The sequence below is a fragment of the Pithys albifrons genome, chromosome 3 (assembly GCF_047495875.1).
Source record: "Pithys albifrons albifrons isolate INPA30051 chromosome 3, PitAlb_v1, whole genome shotgun sequence".
Classification (NCBI taxonomy): domain Eukaryota; kingdom Metazoa; phylum Chordata; class Aves; order Passeriformes; family Thamnophilidae; genus Pithys; species Pithys albifrons.
Genome location: NC_092460.1, coordinates 76481537 through 76499067, shown reverse-complemented (window position 1 = coordinate 76499067; position 17531 = coordinate 76481537). Strand labels below are relative to the sequence as shown.

Here is a 17531-nt window from a genome sequence, read left to right as displayed (position 1 = left end):
GAAGTTTTATCAATAAAAGGACAAAACAAGAAGATATATACAGACCTTAACATACTTTTGTGAAGCCCTTATAGAGGAAAAAAATTGTAAATATTTTAGAGCAAATAGGTTTCATTAATTAAAAAAAGGCAATCAAGGCTGCAGTGAATTTTCTTGTGACTCAACAATTAGTTTTTTAATAACCTGGGATAATGGTAAGAAGATGCTTGCATGTCTAGTCTTGTCTATAAACTACCAGCCTCCTTAAAGGTATTATTTGGTTATCATACAAGAGAAAAGACTCAATTTTTATATTTAGCTTCAAAGCCTTATGCTTTATCTTGAAAAATAAAGTTCCTCAGTCTGTTTTTTTTTACTGCAAATAAGTAATGTATTATTATTATTTGTAGCAGTAGTAGTAGTAGTAGTAGTAATGGTAGTAATAGCAGTAGAAGAAATGTTTCAACTCAAGCTCCCAGTGAAGAGGTGGTACCAGTGTCTCAAGGGGATTAGAATAATCCTTGCCCTCAAAATTCTCCAAGATGAAAAAAACATACTTATAGTGATAGATATTATTATCCAAATTTATCAAGGAAAGTAGATTAAATGTTTTGCTCAAGGCCATATAAGGAAAATGTGGCAAGGACAGGGAATATAGACTGCTCCTGAATGCCACGGTAATTTAAATTAATCAGAAGTGTTGTGGAAAGAGTGATTTTCCTGTGAATGGCATGACTGTTTTGCTACATTCAGAAAGAATCTAAAGTGTAGTGGAGCCACATCATGGTCTGGTGATTAAAGAATTTTAGCTTAAGCCAAGAAGTGCCGGTTTGTCATCTTACTTCTTCCATGACATACATATCCTTTGGCCAGTCAAAATTTTAGAATCAATTCTCAGTAATGTAAATAGACATAAAATATTACTTTTTTGTCACACAGCTGAAGCACAATACACTTCTTAAAGATTTTTTTCATAACTCACTAATGCAGGATGCCCTTGACAATTACTGATTAAAGTTTCAGTCCTACAAGCAATTGTCCATGTGACTATTTCCCTAAAATTGGTGAAAGCCTCTCATATGATACAATGGGAAAAGCCTAGGAAGTTGCAGGATCAGGGTCTAGAAAAGTATTAGCAAGGATAAAGACATTCTTGTACCTATAAGCAATGATTAAACAAAACCAAAAATTTTCATCATTCTATCTCCAATGAGATGGATGGAAGTAGAGAGAAATTCATTGCTACTTAACTGAGGAGAAATTTGGGAATTGGAAATAAGAAAGTTAAAAACCCCTCCTGTTTACGTGTGGAATCAAAAACTATGCAACTACAAAAAGTTCTAGAGAAACAGAAGAATGGAAGGAATTCTTGAGAACTAATGATTATTAAATACATTTTTTGTCCCCTTTCCTCAAACCATCTGCTGCTTTTGTGCCCACCTTCTGCATTTACTGTGCTGCTAAAGATATTAAGTTCAGACTTGGGAGGATAGAGACATGGCCCATGGCCTTCAACTTCCATTGATCACTAGTAGAGAACCCCTAAAAGTGCCTCCCCCCCTTTTTATTTTTTAAATCTGCAATACGTTGTGTACTTTATTTTAATACTGGTTGACTTTACTGTTCAGCTATAAAAAAGAATCTGGAATTAATGTCATTAATCAGACTGTGAACAGACTTTGTATATGAAAGGTTATATATAGACTTTTATTTCCTGCTTCTGTATAGGCCACTTGCTGCAATCCTCTTCCTATCCGCCTTTCTCTTTTGCTTACCCTTCTCACATTTGCTTCCAAGACAGTGTCCAGATCTGAAGCCTACAGTAAAATGATTTAGAATTTTACTATACAGCAGCCACCGGTACCATGAATCATTTTAACTTGCCTTGCTTCTATGCAATGACTTTTTTCTCTGTCACATCAAAGGAATCCCAGAGTGTCTTATATCAGACCTCCCAGATGGTGGGCTTTAAAAGTAGGTTTAGGAAACCGATATCCATGTTCATTTCTCTTCTAACACATATTTCTCATTACTGAAGTCTGAATCCTAGGATTACTGGAATTGAGATCTTTATACAGGAATTGAGAGAAAAAAATGTTTACTATGGAATTTTCTGTGGCTCTTAATGAATCCTCAGACAAAAAAAAAAATCTGATGTTCCTCACTGCTCAGTATTTGAAGTATGGTTAGTAACCAAATTAGCTACTGCCCAGGGCTTCTCTTCTATGAGGCACCTTTCCCCTTCCATCCATGGCAGTTTTTGCACAGTGGACACACACTTTTCACACTTGGACATAAAAACTATTTCAAATAAGTTTCTGGGTACATCCTCTAAACAGCAAAACTGTGCTGCTGGTACTGCCTTCTTGTCTGTGATGGAATATTGAGATTTGCTTTGATGAAACAATGAAAACTTTAAATTATTTGCCTGCCTATCCACTGCCTGGTCCAAAATTTACCATCTGGAAAAAATTCTAGCAACAAAACAACCACATCTTGTTTGGATCCCCAAGATGATCAAAACCCCTCCTGGGAGTATAACTGTTTCTTGTTTTTCTGGTAGTCTTTTGTATCATTCCCAGCTCATGCTGGCAAAGAAGTTTCTGTGTTGTCTTGAGCTACCCATCTAACATCAGGACCCTTTGTTCTGTGCAAATACACAGAAGTCTTTTCTTCAGTTTTCCTTTATATTGTTAAGGTTGTTTAGTTTTCATTATGATGACAGGCTAATCTTTCTTTTCCTTTACAGCTGTAGTGGTTTAACCCCAGTGGGCAACTAAGTACCATGCAGCTGCTCATTCATTTCCCCTTCCCTGCCCCCACTGATGGTATGGGGAGGAGAATCAGGAAAGAAAAGAACATGCACCTCATGGGCTGGGATAAGAATACTTTGATAATTGAAACAAAATAAAAAACAATAATAACAGTGATACTAATATTATTTTTAATAATTGTAATAGAAAGGAGAGGGAGATAAAACTCAAGAAAGACAAGTTATGCACAATACAATTGCTCGCCAGCTGCTGAAACAATGCCAAGCCCATCCCTGAGATACAATTGGCCCTCCTCTGCAGGTAAATCTCCCCAGTGTATATAATGGGCATGATGTTCTATGGTGTGGAATATCTCTTTGGCCATTTTAGGTCAACCATCCTGGCCATGCTCCTTCTTATGCAATTCCTCACCGGTACAGCATGAGCCACAGAAATGTCCCTGACTTAGAATAGGTACTACTTAGCAACAACTAAAACATCAGTGTGTTATCAACATTATTCTCATCCTGAATCCAAAATAGAGCACTGTACCAGTTACTGAGAAGAAAATTAACACTATCTCAGCTGTAGCCAGGAAAATAGTTTCATTCCAGCTATTTTCTTTCCAAGGGCTTTCTTTTTCTTTCAAGTATTATGGCTAGGAATAGAAGGATACCCAAAATACCTTCTCAGTAGAAACTGAACTTAATGTTTTTTTTCTGTTACTTCATATTCTGATGGCTTTTTATCAAGGCATAATTTTTTCTACTTCCATTATCATAGCGTTTTTCACTTCCATAATTGCATTGAACCCAATCCTTTTTTGTGCCTATTCATTCTGAGTCAGCATATCCTGCTCTTCCTACAACTCAAAGCTTGCCTCAGAGCTTTCCAGTTAATAGGAGGACAATGCCATCTGCAAATCTCAAGTGACTTGAGTATTCTCCATTGATACTGCTATGCTTAGTTTCTCATTCAAGGTTTACAGTAACCTCTGTACAGGAGAAAAGTGGGTTGGTGACATAATTGGAAAGGATCTTTTCATTTACTTTGGTAAATGTAAATTTCAACTGAACTGCACTACAAAAGCTATAGAACAGAGAAAATCTACAATAATGTAAAATGGGGTTTTGGAAGTGAATATGAAACTTTAGTAGTCTACATGAAAATCTTGTTTCAGGAATTTAAAATGCATGTTAAATTAGCTGGGATGGAGATTCATGGATTAATGTGGCAAGCTAAATTCTTCTGCTGGAGATCCACCTGTGAGGAGGGACTGCAGCAATTTTACACTTCAGGTAGTGAGACTTTGTAATCTTTAGGGAAGGATACTCCTGCCCAATAAAGACACCATGCTGACTGTAACAGTGGGCTGTGGACTCCTGCATGTGCGGTCAAAGAAGGATGAAGAAGGCAAAAAACCATCTAAGATACTAGCACTGCTACAGTCTGAGGCCTAGTTTACCTATGCTGTTCTTTGTGTTAGTTTTCTTTAATAAAGCCTTCTCCACTCTGGCAAGCATTTTTGCATCTGTTAATTCAGTGGGATTGTCCTGAGGGACACTAATGTAAGGATGATTGAGAAAAATTACAGTATTACCAAAATGTATCTGTCTTATATATGTGCTCTACATACAGCTAATGAAAAAGGTGATGAGCCTAAGTAAATCACCAGTAAATTATGTTGTTAAACTACTTTGAGGTAGTGCTGAATAAACTATGACAGTGAACTGGGTTGACAATACCCTAGTGTTTTATGTTGAAGATAATCGTCTCATTCCAGATTACAATAAGACTGCAATAGGAAGAGTTCTGCACCTGGATTTAGGCTTTGTGATTCTTTTGAATGGCAACAGTGATGACAGACTGAAAAAAACGATTGAAGGAAACTGCTAACATGGTCATGCTATTATGCCATCGATTTCTTTCAGCATCTATTCTTTGTGTAATAATGCATTTAAGACACAGATAGGAAGTTTTGTTCCCTAAAAGTGCTGTATCATTTCTCCTTCTTTTACTGAAATTCCAGCCAGAGTTAAGGAAAGGCCTTCATGAACCATTTCTTCTTTCTCCCCCTTGAACAAACTGGGTATACACAGGTATACATTATTCATGGCCAGATTTGTACTAGTCTTTTCTTGCTTGCCCTACTGTGTTTGGGTACCCAGGCTCTGGGGTGATGCTGTGGTGTAGAGGTGATAAAACTGATATGAACCCAGCCACTGCAGGTAGGTAATGATGCTGGCAAACCAATGGGTTTGTACTTGTGTGATGAAAATCAGGCTATTAGATTCTTGCTTTATTTTGCATGTGTGATGGAATCACAGTTTTGTCTGCCAGCTAAAGCCAGACCAAAGAGACTAGAGTCTGCCTTCTCTCTGTAACATGGCCTACTGTTATGCTGCTAAATGCTAATTAACTCACTTGATAATTAAATAAATTTGTTAATACTGATAAACTCACTCACTAAATCTTACCGTTAACATTCACAGCACAAAATTGTGTTGTAGTACAAACACTGTGATGTTTTTCTGCTGAAAGTTCTGTGGCAAAATGCTAAAGACTCTTTAATAGGTGTCATTATTAAATATTCTTACTTTGAAAGTATTCTACACAGATCTTTAGATATCATGATATTTTTCTAGGCAATTCTAACACTTCTTTTTAACTTGTGCATTCCTTTTCACATCAGGACCATTTCATTTGAAAGACTTGTTCTGTACAATACAGCTTATAAATAATGCTCTTAATAATGGCTTACCAATAGTAAGCTTTAATTCCATATTCACACAGAACTCTCATTTAAACTAAGTGGGAGTTTCTCTTGATCAGTCCCAGTAAAATCAATCAACTGTTGTTAATTAATGTTTTTATTTAGTGGCTATTAGCGAAAACTGTTAAGTAGTTTGAGATTAGTCTAATTTCACTCCTCCAGCTCCTATTCTATAGCGTCTGCGAAGTGCACAAATGTTTGTTATACCTAAATTGAAATTTAAATCCTGTAGAGTACAACTCTAACACTGAGGGATGTGTACTTGTTTCTGCTAGGCTAACTTTTGATTCTATTTTATGGTGTTTTACAGCATTTATTTTTCTAAGCTTTTTTAAAGGCTTATTTCAGAATTTAAATAAATTTAAAAGGCACTGAATTTTGATCTGTTGCAGATTAGAAATGGTATTAACATCTTATCTGCTGGTTTTTGGGGTTTTTTTGTTTGTTTGGGTTTTTTGGTTTGGTTTGGTTTGGTTTTTATTTTTGCTGATTGAGCTAGTGCTGAATGGAACAGATTGTGAACTTAGATTAGTTTAAATACACATCAAAAGGCAAGACTGTTTTCTCAGTTCAGTACTGGAAGTACCAATTATGCTATTTTTGTGAGTTTTCCCATCAGCTCTGAAGTACATCAAAACATAAGTATTTGGAGTTTTGCATGCTAAGTGTTCTCTGAATGGATTTCTGGCTACCCTTCTCTACAGCAGATGTTCATCAGTGTTAGACTGAAATGTGTATTTTCAGACTCAAACATACAAAACCATAGCTCAGAAAATATTTTTCAAAATAAATTCAAAATTTAAAATTAAGCATTTATATTCATTATCCTTTCTGGTAATATTAGGTGTGGTTTGACTGACAGATAGGCTCTTTATTTAACTCTTATTTGTAAGAATAGTGACAAACTCAAATGCTATGAAACTATTAAAATATTTCAAGGGCCACATAATTAGTACACTGTAAATCTGCTGCTGCTACTCTCAGAACATAAGTGGAAGTGTATTGCCAGAAGATTACACTGATTTGTAGCTGGTGTTCAGGTACTAAAGGTAATGTTTTGCTAACCCCATGAAGCAGCATCTTGAAACATGAACATACTCAGATTCATTGCTGCTTGCAGCCATAAAACATATTTGGACACAAAATGAACCAGGTAGATTTTTAAAGAAATGTTCTTAACAACTGATATGAAATATTTTTGTTATTTTTTTGTCATATATCTATCCTTGAAGTGCCATTCCTATTTTTGATGGACACCTACTGCTGTCAGCTAACCTAATCTGCTCATCTTGTATGAAAGCATACTTTGTGGACAGATCCTAAACTGGCTCAAAATTATGTTGCTGCCTTGATTTCACAAAAATCGTGTTGTGAAGCTGAACCTAAGATGCCTACTTTGAAAGCTTCCCCCCTTGCCCTCTTTATCATCCTGAGACTGCGGAAATAGAAATAGAAAGCACATTTCTCAGGCTGGAGCTGTTTTTGTCTGTGCCTTTACAGAAGCTGTAACCCTTCACAGACTTAAAATATCTTGTCTAACAGATTAGCCTCCCTGATGTGACTGTCTCACCAAACCACTTTATGCCACTGGCTTTGTCTCCTCTGTTCTTGCAGTGCATGGGCTGGGGGGGTGCATACCTCTCTGCAGTTTGTTTTCAAAATGAGAGAGGACTGAAACACACAAAAAAGCATTAGTAATAAGCAGTGCTGTCATCTGGTGGTGAAATTGTTACCACTTTTAACAAACTGACCGTGCTTTTCAATAAATGGATTTCAATTTTTTGATGATGTTGATGTAGTCCCCTTGTCACATAGACATGATTTTTTCATATTAGAAATAGGCAAAACCAGTGATTTTACCCCAAACCACTAAACCTTTTGAACTTTATTTTTGAAGAAGAATATCATACCAGAGGTAGGCTTACTGTGTTCAAGCTTTGAATTTTTCTTCAGGTTGTGCAGCCAAAACATGACAATGTTATTGCAGTATGCATTATATATGTTATTCATCGTGCGCAAACAGTATTAGTATTGGAATGCAACGCTAATGGTTCAATGGAATGAAGAAGTAATGGCAAAAAAACATATACCCCTCCCTCAGAGGGATACTCAAATGTCAAAGTCCTATTTTCTTCTCTTACGATTTTACCATCAGCACTTTTTCGCCACATTATATTTTATGTTTGTATCTTTACATACCAGGAAAATACACTTTTTAGATCTAGCTTCATGAGTTATTTGGCTGTCTGTAATGGAACAGGAGGGATATGATTGCTATAATTTAAGCTCAAATGATACAGAATCTGCTCACCTGGGCAGCCAGGAAAAATGTACAGCAAACAGTGACAAAATGGTAACTTCATGATCCCTCTTCAGACTTTTTAAAGCTGACTTCTTTCTGAGTTCTCTGTACCTATAAAGTGAGACACAAGTGAAAAAATTATAGTTGCCTGATGAAAGCAATTAGAGATTAAAGAATGAACCAACATAGTTTTAAACTATTCTTAACTACCCATAAAGGTACATACCAACTTGTTTTTGCTGAGACTTCCATTACAAACTTTATAGATGGATAACAAAGTAGACTATGTGGATGTTCCTAATATAGTCACCTTGTCTTTTCTGAGTGCTTTCATCTGAAGTTAAAAGGTTAAAAATGCTGGAATTAAAATATAAGCTTTCATTTCTGCAAAAATTTTCCTTGTTACTGATCCATGTATCAGCCAGTGTTATATGAATCCTATATTTTGGAGTAGATTTCTTTCAGATGTAAGAAATTCTTGAATTGCTGAATAAAGTACATAATTCTAGTTATGGATTTCCCAAGCTGCTATAACTCTAATTTCTGTGGGTCTGTACCAGTTGTTGCAGTTGACAAACGCAGTATTTTTAATGCTGCTTTTTTGTTTCATCTGCAAAGACTGAACAAACTGCACTGGTGGAAGTTAATTAACATATGAGTTTTAACTGAAGACCATATGATTGTGCTTTCCATATTCAAAACTGATTTTCCTTGAATCTGTTTATGATACACTTTTTTCCATTTAATAGCATGTTATTAGCTGACCTAGTTTGAGTAAATTCCAGAGAGGCAAGTAGATAAGTAAAGGCATCAGGACCTACCTCTTTAAACATAACTAGCCATGCAAAAAGTTTTTTACATTCTTTAAATGCAAGAGTCATATTCACTGTTCTGTAATAACACCTGCAATGAAGAGGAAGTGAAACAGTAAAGATTTATTATATTCACAGATCTCATGAATAAGTGAGAGCATGGACAGGGTCACTGTTCAGAGTCAAAGTAAGGATAGTAGCCAGGGTTTCATAATTTGATTGTGATCCATTGTTATGCTTGTGTGGCCTATTAACTATAGTGGTTTCATTTTATTCACAGCTTAGATTTTCAGCCTAAATTCCAACTTAAATCAAAGGGATTGTTTTGGAAAGATACTTCCTGTATTCTGCTTTGCTTAACTTTATAAGCTGTTTTTATAGTGCAATGTTAAAACTTGATTCTTTTCTGCCAGTGAAGACCACAAAGTTAGAGAAATTCATTGTTATTTTAAAACATGACAAGCTGGCCTTAAGACCTTAGGGATCCTTTCTTCAGAAGTCAAGCTGGTGATGGATAAGGAGCCATCAGAGCTATGTGTATTTTAACTGCAGGAGTTCAATTAAGAAGCCAAGAGTGTGTCAGGTATGCTGGTGCAAATGGCAGTGCTTGCTTTGATAATGTCTCTGTAGTTGCTCAGTGTGGGTAGTTGGCTTCCCCCAACTCATTTCTGATTGCACAAGGAGGTTAGCACAGAGGAATACCTGAAAGGACTGAGTTCCCCCAATGCTCAGTGAGTGGTAGAGAATACCACAATGGAGAAATGATATCAAAATCCCAGTGCCTGCATGGTGATTTGTCAGGAAACGGCTAGCCATAAAATCTAGAATCTATTAGCCACAGCCCTGAGAGTGCTGCTGCCTCTCTCCTCCTGGGAGAAACACTGTTCTTCTGCCTATGCTGTGTAAAGAAAATTTCCTTACCCAGCACTGATTGCTGCAAAGTTGGTTTTGTGGTTAATTTCTTCCTACTTTCCTCTTGTTTTTGTAGTGCTTAGCAGTGTGATAGAGAACTTCCAATTGCTCCCACTCTACCCCACATTTATAATTATCAGCTATTTTTAGGTATTGAGATACCAAAATACAAAAGCAGTAGTCACTGTTGAAGACATGACCTTTGTCAGTGAACTTTTAAATGTTTCTTCTTCCATCTCCTCACCCTTAAAAGAATATTCTCATGTTCCTGATGAATATGATGTCAAAGGTTAAATAAAATGAAAAATAGTGCATTAAAGTCACATGAGAATTTTTTCTTAACATGAAAGCTACTGTAAGGCATCAACTAAACACAGCTGCAAGTTTCTAGACTGGATGTCTTTTGCTTTGTATTCTCTCTTCATGCATATTAATGGGAAGGTCTCATCTAGTCAGATCAAAGTTCCTATAGGAAAAATATTCACATTTAAAAATTAATTACTGTGTTTAGCTTAAGTAATTAATTGGCACAATCACACATGCTTTTATAAACTAAACATTAAAGTGAATAGCTACAGTATTTGGTGATAGTTCTTAAGATACAACAGAAGTGTATAATTCCTAAGTTAAATGGAATTTTCATTTTTTTTATTAAATAATTTTACAAAAGTAAAAAGTTAAATAAAAAGAGCAGGACAAACAAACAAGTGATATTAATTTGCAATAAAAGTTAAAAAGGATTATTTCATAACTAAAAATGCTTTTTTCTCTAACCCTTAAAATATGTTTGAAAGTCCTCAGAAGTAGACAAAAAGTTGTGTTGTGACTGTATTTCTTATCTTAAAATGGAATTAGACTTTTTTGGGTACTTACAGAACATTTTAATAATTAAAAGTTCATAATTAGGTACTTATTTTCTGGTACAGTAGCTGAAAAGAACATGAATCCCCATAAGTCATTTGCAGAGAGGTGTTATGTTCAGAACTGATGATGAATGATGTGATCCCATCAGGATTGATTCAAAAGCTATTAAAAACACTGGGACAAATTAACATCCAGCATAAATGGCAAACTGTACTGAAATCTGCTGAATTCTGTCCAGTATACTCTGATGATCTTCAAGCATATTATTTTGTAGCAGAGATTTAAATGTTTATTAAATTCAGAGTTAATTTTCATCAAAGAAAAAATTGCTATTACAATAACTGTTCTCAGGTCCAAAAATCCATAAAAACTAAACATAGAAAGGGTTATTAGACTGCTCATTCTAATTCCTCTAAAGTCACAGGCTTTTGTATTCCACTCAGCTATTATCCTAGTACTTAGCTCTGAGTTCAATGTGTTTATAAAAGTATATTTAGTTTGAGGAAAACAGCAGTTACAGCATTTCCTTTTGAGCATTTCACTGTTTATGTTCACAATTTTCAATATGCACTTGCCTAACATTAGGTTGTGACCAGTGGCTTCTACTATGTTTTCTGTGTTAGCTGAAAGTCCCTTTTACATTCAGCATCTCCCATGATTTTCAAAACTTTTTTTTCACAAATTAACAACAGGAACATAGCTGCGTTTCTTTCAGCTTTCATTCAAACACCGTTTTCTCAGTCTACAATTACTTCCATAGTTCTTTTCTACATAATTTCTATTTTTAACAGTGTTTCAAAAATGTTCAGGGTAGAAATATTTTTAGGCTCCCATTATTGGTCTCTCCTGAGCCATAAATAAAAGCAGAGTAAAGCTAGGCACCTATTCACTACTTCCTTTATGCCATTTTCTCTTTCTTCCTATAACATCAGTGGGACGCTCCTGCTGAGTTGCTAGTTTATTATAACCCCAAATTCTTTACAGACTCATTGCTTGAGGTGTTTTCTTCATTGTTGCCTCCTGTATTTCTTCCTCCAGAATATGCAGATTTATATTGGTCTGACTAGGAACACTGCTCTAAAATATTTATTCTTTTTAGTCAGTTTCATTTTTCTTTAGTCACAAATCTCTGATGGTTAAATTGAGTAGTACAAGACTGAACAACCCCTCTTTCTCATGCTAATTCTTTGCTAATCACTTTCTTATGCATGTTCGTTAGCCAGTGATTAATCTGGTTAAAACATGCTTTGTTGATATTGGGTAGTGATATATTTTTAATTAGAATATTGAATGATGCTAAGTCAAAAGGCACACAAAAGTTGAAGTGTATTACACCTACATCGTTACCTTTGGCAACCTAACTTAAAATCTCATCAAAGAGCAGAAGTAGATTTGTTTGACAAGGATTATTTTGAACAGAACTATGTTGACTAGCATTAATTATATTCCTATCTTTTAATAATTGATTAATTGAATCCCTTTCCAGTTTTCCTATTATTTCTCTTGGGACTGATGTTGGGCTAAGCAGGCTGGGAGTACAGATATCACCTGCTTGTCCTTTGTGGAATGCCAAAATGATGTAGCACTGTTGCTTACTGGATGTTATTCATGCCTCCTTTAGATCTCTTAAATGTGTCCTCTTTCTTCCTTCTGACATGCTAAGTATTCTTTTACTAACAGATGACAAATGCCACCAGAAAATGCTAAAGTAAACCAGTTTATATAAATAGACTACGGAAGGCCTAGTTATGCCATTGTGCAATGTATTAGAAATGAAAGTAAACTTGGTGTGACTGGGTAAAGATGTTACACAATTCTACCACAGTTTTACAACATGATGGTATATGCTAAAGTTAGAAGGAGCAATTGAAGAAGTTTAAATATGCATCTGTAATTCTGAAAGGCTGTTATGCTCTTGTTCCCAGAACTGGCTTGTCAGTGAGGTATAAAATAGGACTGGATTCAGTCAATTACATGTGCATTGGGATCTTTTTCCAGATTACAAAATCCATCTCAAAGTATTCATTTCTGTTTCAGCTTTGTGGAACTGGTGGAGTTATATTTACATTTGTGGTGGATGTTTTTGGCTCCCTTCATGCCTAATGTTTCTAGTTCTGAATAGACTTTAAATTAATTGTTATTAGGCAAGCCAGGTAATAGGCAAAAGGAGTGCCTAGCAGGAACTGGATCATATATTAACTATTAGATTATATGCTGTCCTTCACTCCTCAAATAATCTGAAATAATCATCATTTTAAGTACATGGCCACAGCAGCTGCAAGAGAATGCCTGGGAGGGGAAGAGCAGCACTTCATCTGCACAAATTCATTACTTTGCTACATCTAGCACATACCATATCAGGAGCACTTGGCAGGAAGGGACAGGTCACTGACTATATGAAGAGCTAGAGCAGATGTACCAGTAGCAGTTGTCCAAATAAGTTTTTTGAGAGTCTCCAAGGATGGAGATGCCACAGCCTCTCAGGGAAATGTATGCCAGTGCTTAACCACTCCTTGTACATCACTAAAAAGAAACTCAAAATCAAGTCAATGTTTAATGTTTGCATTTTTGGCAACTCTTTTTATAAAGAATTTATGTCATCTGAACTTTTCAGAAAATCTAAACTGAAACTTACCTTGATACCACTGTTATAATAGAAGGCATACAACATCCCAGTGGAGAACAAACCACTTGGAATGTGACACTGGAGTATTTGGTTTTATAAAATTATGAAGATTTGAGTTTCTACTCCTTTTTCATACATGTTACACTGGCACTTTTAACAGTCATTTCTACATTTTCAGAGCTGTGCTCGCAATCTTGTACTCCTTTATCATAGAATGAAATACTATGATGGGATTACAAAAATAGGTAGACCATTCTGCTTTGTCTTTACATCTTGGTTTGATTTTAAAAAGTGCTTTACTTATTTCTAGCAGTGACTTCTAAGACTTATTTAGAAAATATAAAGATGATCTGGAATGGCATTTTTGTAAACCAGGGCATGGATCCATTTTTAACCTCAAAGGCTTGGTATTGTAATTACTGTAACTGGCACAGTAAAGAGGCAGAGAGATTTTCAAAACCACAGCACAGATTCCATCAGCAAAATTTAATTTTTCTGCTTGTCTAAGTTCAGAAAAGTACTGACAGGGTATGAGCACTGAAAGAGTATCATACTAAATAACCACTTCTGATAAACTTAATTTTTTACTTTGTCAGCAATTAACTGATTGTCTTTCACAGATTCTCCCTTTACCCAGTGGGATGGCCCTGTGGTGGTTCACTAGGAAATCAGGCTGCACAGAGGTTTTGATCTGCCACTAGCAATCTGAGCTCTAGAGAAAGCAAAAAGCAATCTTCCTGTGTCAGAGCTCACTTCCTTATTAAAATTCATTATTAGAATCAAATTTAAAACAAGGTAGTATATATTTTGAACACTACAAGTTCCTTATGTTTCCTAGTTAATTTGAAGCTATATGATATTCTGGATTTTGTGCTTCAGGTAGGCCTGTAGCAATTCTAAGGCAGAAATTCATTGCTCACTACAAAGTGTTTATCAGCTTCATTTAAGATAAAAAATTAGTTGGGGTGAAAGGCAATTGTAGTTTATGTGTTGATCCCATTCCAATTTATACCACATGGAGCAGCTGTATTTTCAAAGCTGTTGATTATAGAGTTCTGCAGTGCTGGAAAAATATTCATCAGTTTAGGTACTGCAAAGTTCTGGGTAGTGATCACTTTGCATGGATTCATTGAGTGATCCTGGAGTCCAACATAATCACGAATTGTCCACTGGTGCTTCTGAAACACCAGCAAAAAACAAGTACACACAGAAAATCCCCACTCTGATCATCAAGTGAGACATGCTTGTTTTCCCTCAGCACATTAGATTTTGCCTAAGACTGATACTCTGTTTAAAATGGCATGAAGGATATTTTGGATGCTTGAGTGTCTAATTTTCAATACAAGCTTAAGTATGAAGCATTAAATAGATGTGTAAGTATCTGAATAATTTGTTATGGTTTTACATGTATCGTTACACATGATAAATCAGAGATTAAAGTAACAGTGCCTTATACACTTTCTAAAGCTAACACAAAGATCTAAATTAAGACAAGTAATATCATGATTTAGGTAAATCCCAAATACACATGTAATTTTTACAACCTTACATGCCATGCATACCTTTCTAACATAAACCAGAGGGAAAATCCTAACTGTATTTAAGATTTTATATCCCTATTTTAATGGAATTTTATTAATAACTTTAAAGCTTACATCACAATAATTAATATTATAGTCAATACTGCGTGGCTTAACCTTTTTTATATGACAAAAAATCAGTTTAAAGAAACATAATTAAAATTATTCTTGACATGCCACCATAACATGATTAAAAATAAAGTAGGTAATGCAATATTGTACAAAAATATAGTTTATTCAAATGCAAACTGATTTTATGGGCTATTTATTGCTGCTTATGTGTGTAGGGGGAATCAAAAAGAAATTTGTTTAAATTACTGATTTTTTTTTTTTAGGGAAAAAGTTCTGCAAAGCAAGTCTTGCTATTATTTAGCAAATAATAATCATGCTTACACAGAGGCCACTTGAGAAAAATTTGTTACGAGAAATCTGTGACCAGTCATGCCATAGAAAGAGGAGAGAGCCACAGGGCTGAAATGACAGAAAAGTTTGTGTCTGCAGTGCTCCTCTGGTAGTTAAATTGCAGGAATGTGACACTGCTCTGAAATGGGAGCTGTTTGAAGTAGCAACTGTCAATCTCTGTAATAAAAGGATGGCCCAAAATCTTACTTAATTAGCCATTTTGGCATGACCACTCAGTTTATAAAGTCCTACAACTCAAAAAATGATCTGTCCTCAAGAGGCAGTTTAAGAAGCCCATGCAGTTTGCAGACATTGAATAGGCATTCAGGACTCTAGCTTGGACTCTTTGTTGCAAAAGTACAGCAATGCCTCATTTAACTGACTGTACCTATTACAAGTTGAGACAAACATGGATTTTCATGTGAGTGAATGTCTGCTGCTGTTGATACTATTTGAAGTTGTTCCGATTATATTTTTCTTTATGCATTTATTTACTCTTTCATTTACAAAAGACTGAATAAACTGTGATATTAATTTTAGAGTTCATATATGCTTGTAGATTTGATTGCAGCAATCTCAAGAGTGATTATTTTTGAATTATAAGAGAAAAATGTGTACCATATCTCTGATCTTTTCTCAGGATCATGGCTATCTTTTCTAATTCTGTTTTTCTTTACAATTATTCAGAGTTTTTGTAAGGGGAAAATGGTGCATAAGTAAGAAATGTGTAGCGGTACAAAACTGAAAAAAAAATTAACTTAATAATTCTTTCCAAGTGCTATTAAAGCTTAATCTATTGTTTTGATTGTTAAGTAAGCATATGGCCAAATACTGATACCAGAAACTCGCAATTTCAGCATTTATTTCTATTCCTCCTCAGGTACAAACACACCTGGAAAATCAGTCTAGGTACCACATCCAGCAGAGCCAGAGGCACCAAGTGAAGCAGTACCTGACACTCGATACCAAGCTGTCGAGTCAGACACTCTCCCTGTCCCACTCGCACACAATCCAGCCTGTGGGGGTGACCTCCATCCTCAGGAACGGACACATGCCTCCGGTCAGCGACATTGGCACACCGGAGAGCCCCGTGACCAAGTTGTTGGCCCCTGGAGGCGAACACGAAAATGCGGTAGGGCAGGGCCAGTGAAATGAAAGGGGAACTGGGCTTTGTCTACTTCTACAAAAAAGTTACAGGATCCACCTTGTAACAGTTCTTTAATTGCATGAGGTGCTTGATTACAGCACTTGCTTCCCGTATCCTTTTGGATTACATGGGTTATTCCTATGAATACCTTATTGCATAATCAAGCTTCTAAACTGCTGCCAGCTAAAATGTACTGTTTCATCTTTTTATATATGCATCATATGTTGCTGTACGTTTTCTGAACATGGACTTTGCAAAGCAATTTTTTTTCAGATGAGAGTTATTTCTGTCTAAAAGTATTATCCTAGGTGCATAAAGAAGTTCAATACTGATTACCTCCAAGATGTAACTGAAAGAATCACTCAATCACTTTTCGGTTAGCTGGTATATTTATATGTGGGTTATCTTGGGTAAATTGGCATAGAAATGCTAACTTTAGTGCCACCATCGATTTTAATAGAGGGACAGGTATAATGCAATATCACATTCTCAGACAGTGTGAGATGTAGATCATTATGGCCTTTAATATTTCAAGAGATTTCAAAAGAAACTACTTATTAGGTAAAGGGGGAATTCCTACAGAAATGAGAAATGGAGATGTGTATTATATCTTGGGCTCTAACAGAAGAGAAGAATATTACAAATACATTGTGACTGATTTGACCATTTGGATGTTATGCAGCTAAGCATGAGGGTGCTGAAAAAAATGCACAAAGCTTCCTGGAGAGTTCATCTGGGGCCTCTCTATTCCTTCTGCATTGACATTTTAAGGCCAGTTTATGGACTACTGGAGCTACTAGTGTGCAAATATTATTTTAGATGGCCTTTGTGGAGGCCTCTGTGGTCACCTCTATGCTGGCAAGTACAGTGTGCTGGAAGTGCTCTCAGGTATTTTGGGTATCTGACCAGGAATAATTGGAACCTACTGTTGTACCTCTCTGTGTCCTAGAAAGCAAGAAGGCTTCTTGTAAATCCCTCTCCAGACATGTGTCTGATGAAGACTGTGAGAGTGGTAGTTGGTACTGGCCAAAATTCTCACAGGCATCTTTTCAATGATTTGAATAATCCTATCCCAGAGTCTCAGGGAGATGACTGGCACAATGTCTTGTGGTTGAGATTAGGCTGTAGTTCATATTTGTAAATGATACAGGGTCAACACCCAGGTTAGTGCAGTGAACTGCAGTCATCCCTATTGTCTAATTGCTGGCATTTCTTGGCATCCTTTTAGCCCTGACAGTGCTTTCCTTTCTGGGCACAACTGCTGGCACAGCACTTGTCTGGTTTTACAGTGCTAGGGGACTGCATGTCTGAGCAGTGCTGGGCCATGTGGCATAAAAATCTATGTTGAAAGGTCTAAAGTCTATGTGATACTTTCTTTTGT

General features: G+C 36.0%; 1 protein-coding gene across 1 annotated transcript in view; it reads left to right on the top strand.

The window, feature by feature from the left end:
- TFEC (transcription factor EC) overlaps positions 1-17531 on the top strand; it is a 90494-nt gene that overhangs the window by 38624 nt on the left and 34339 nt on the right. Inside the window, exon 2 of the mRNA XM_071552442.1 lies at positions 15884-16135. Coding sequence (XP_071408543.1) covers positions 15884-16135 — 252 coding nt within the window. The remainder of the gene's footprint in view (positions 1-15883; positions 16136-17531) is intronic.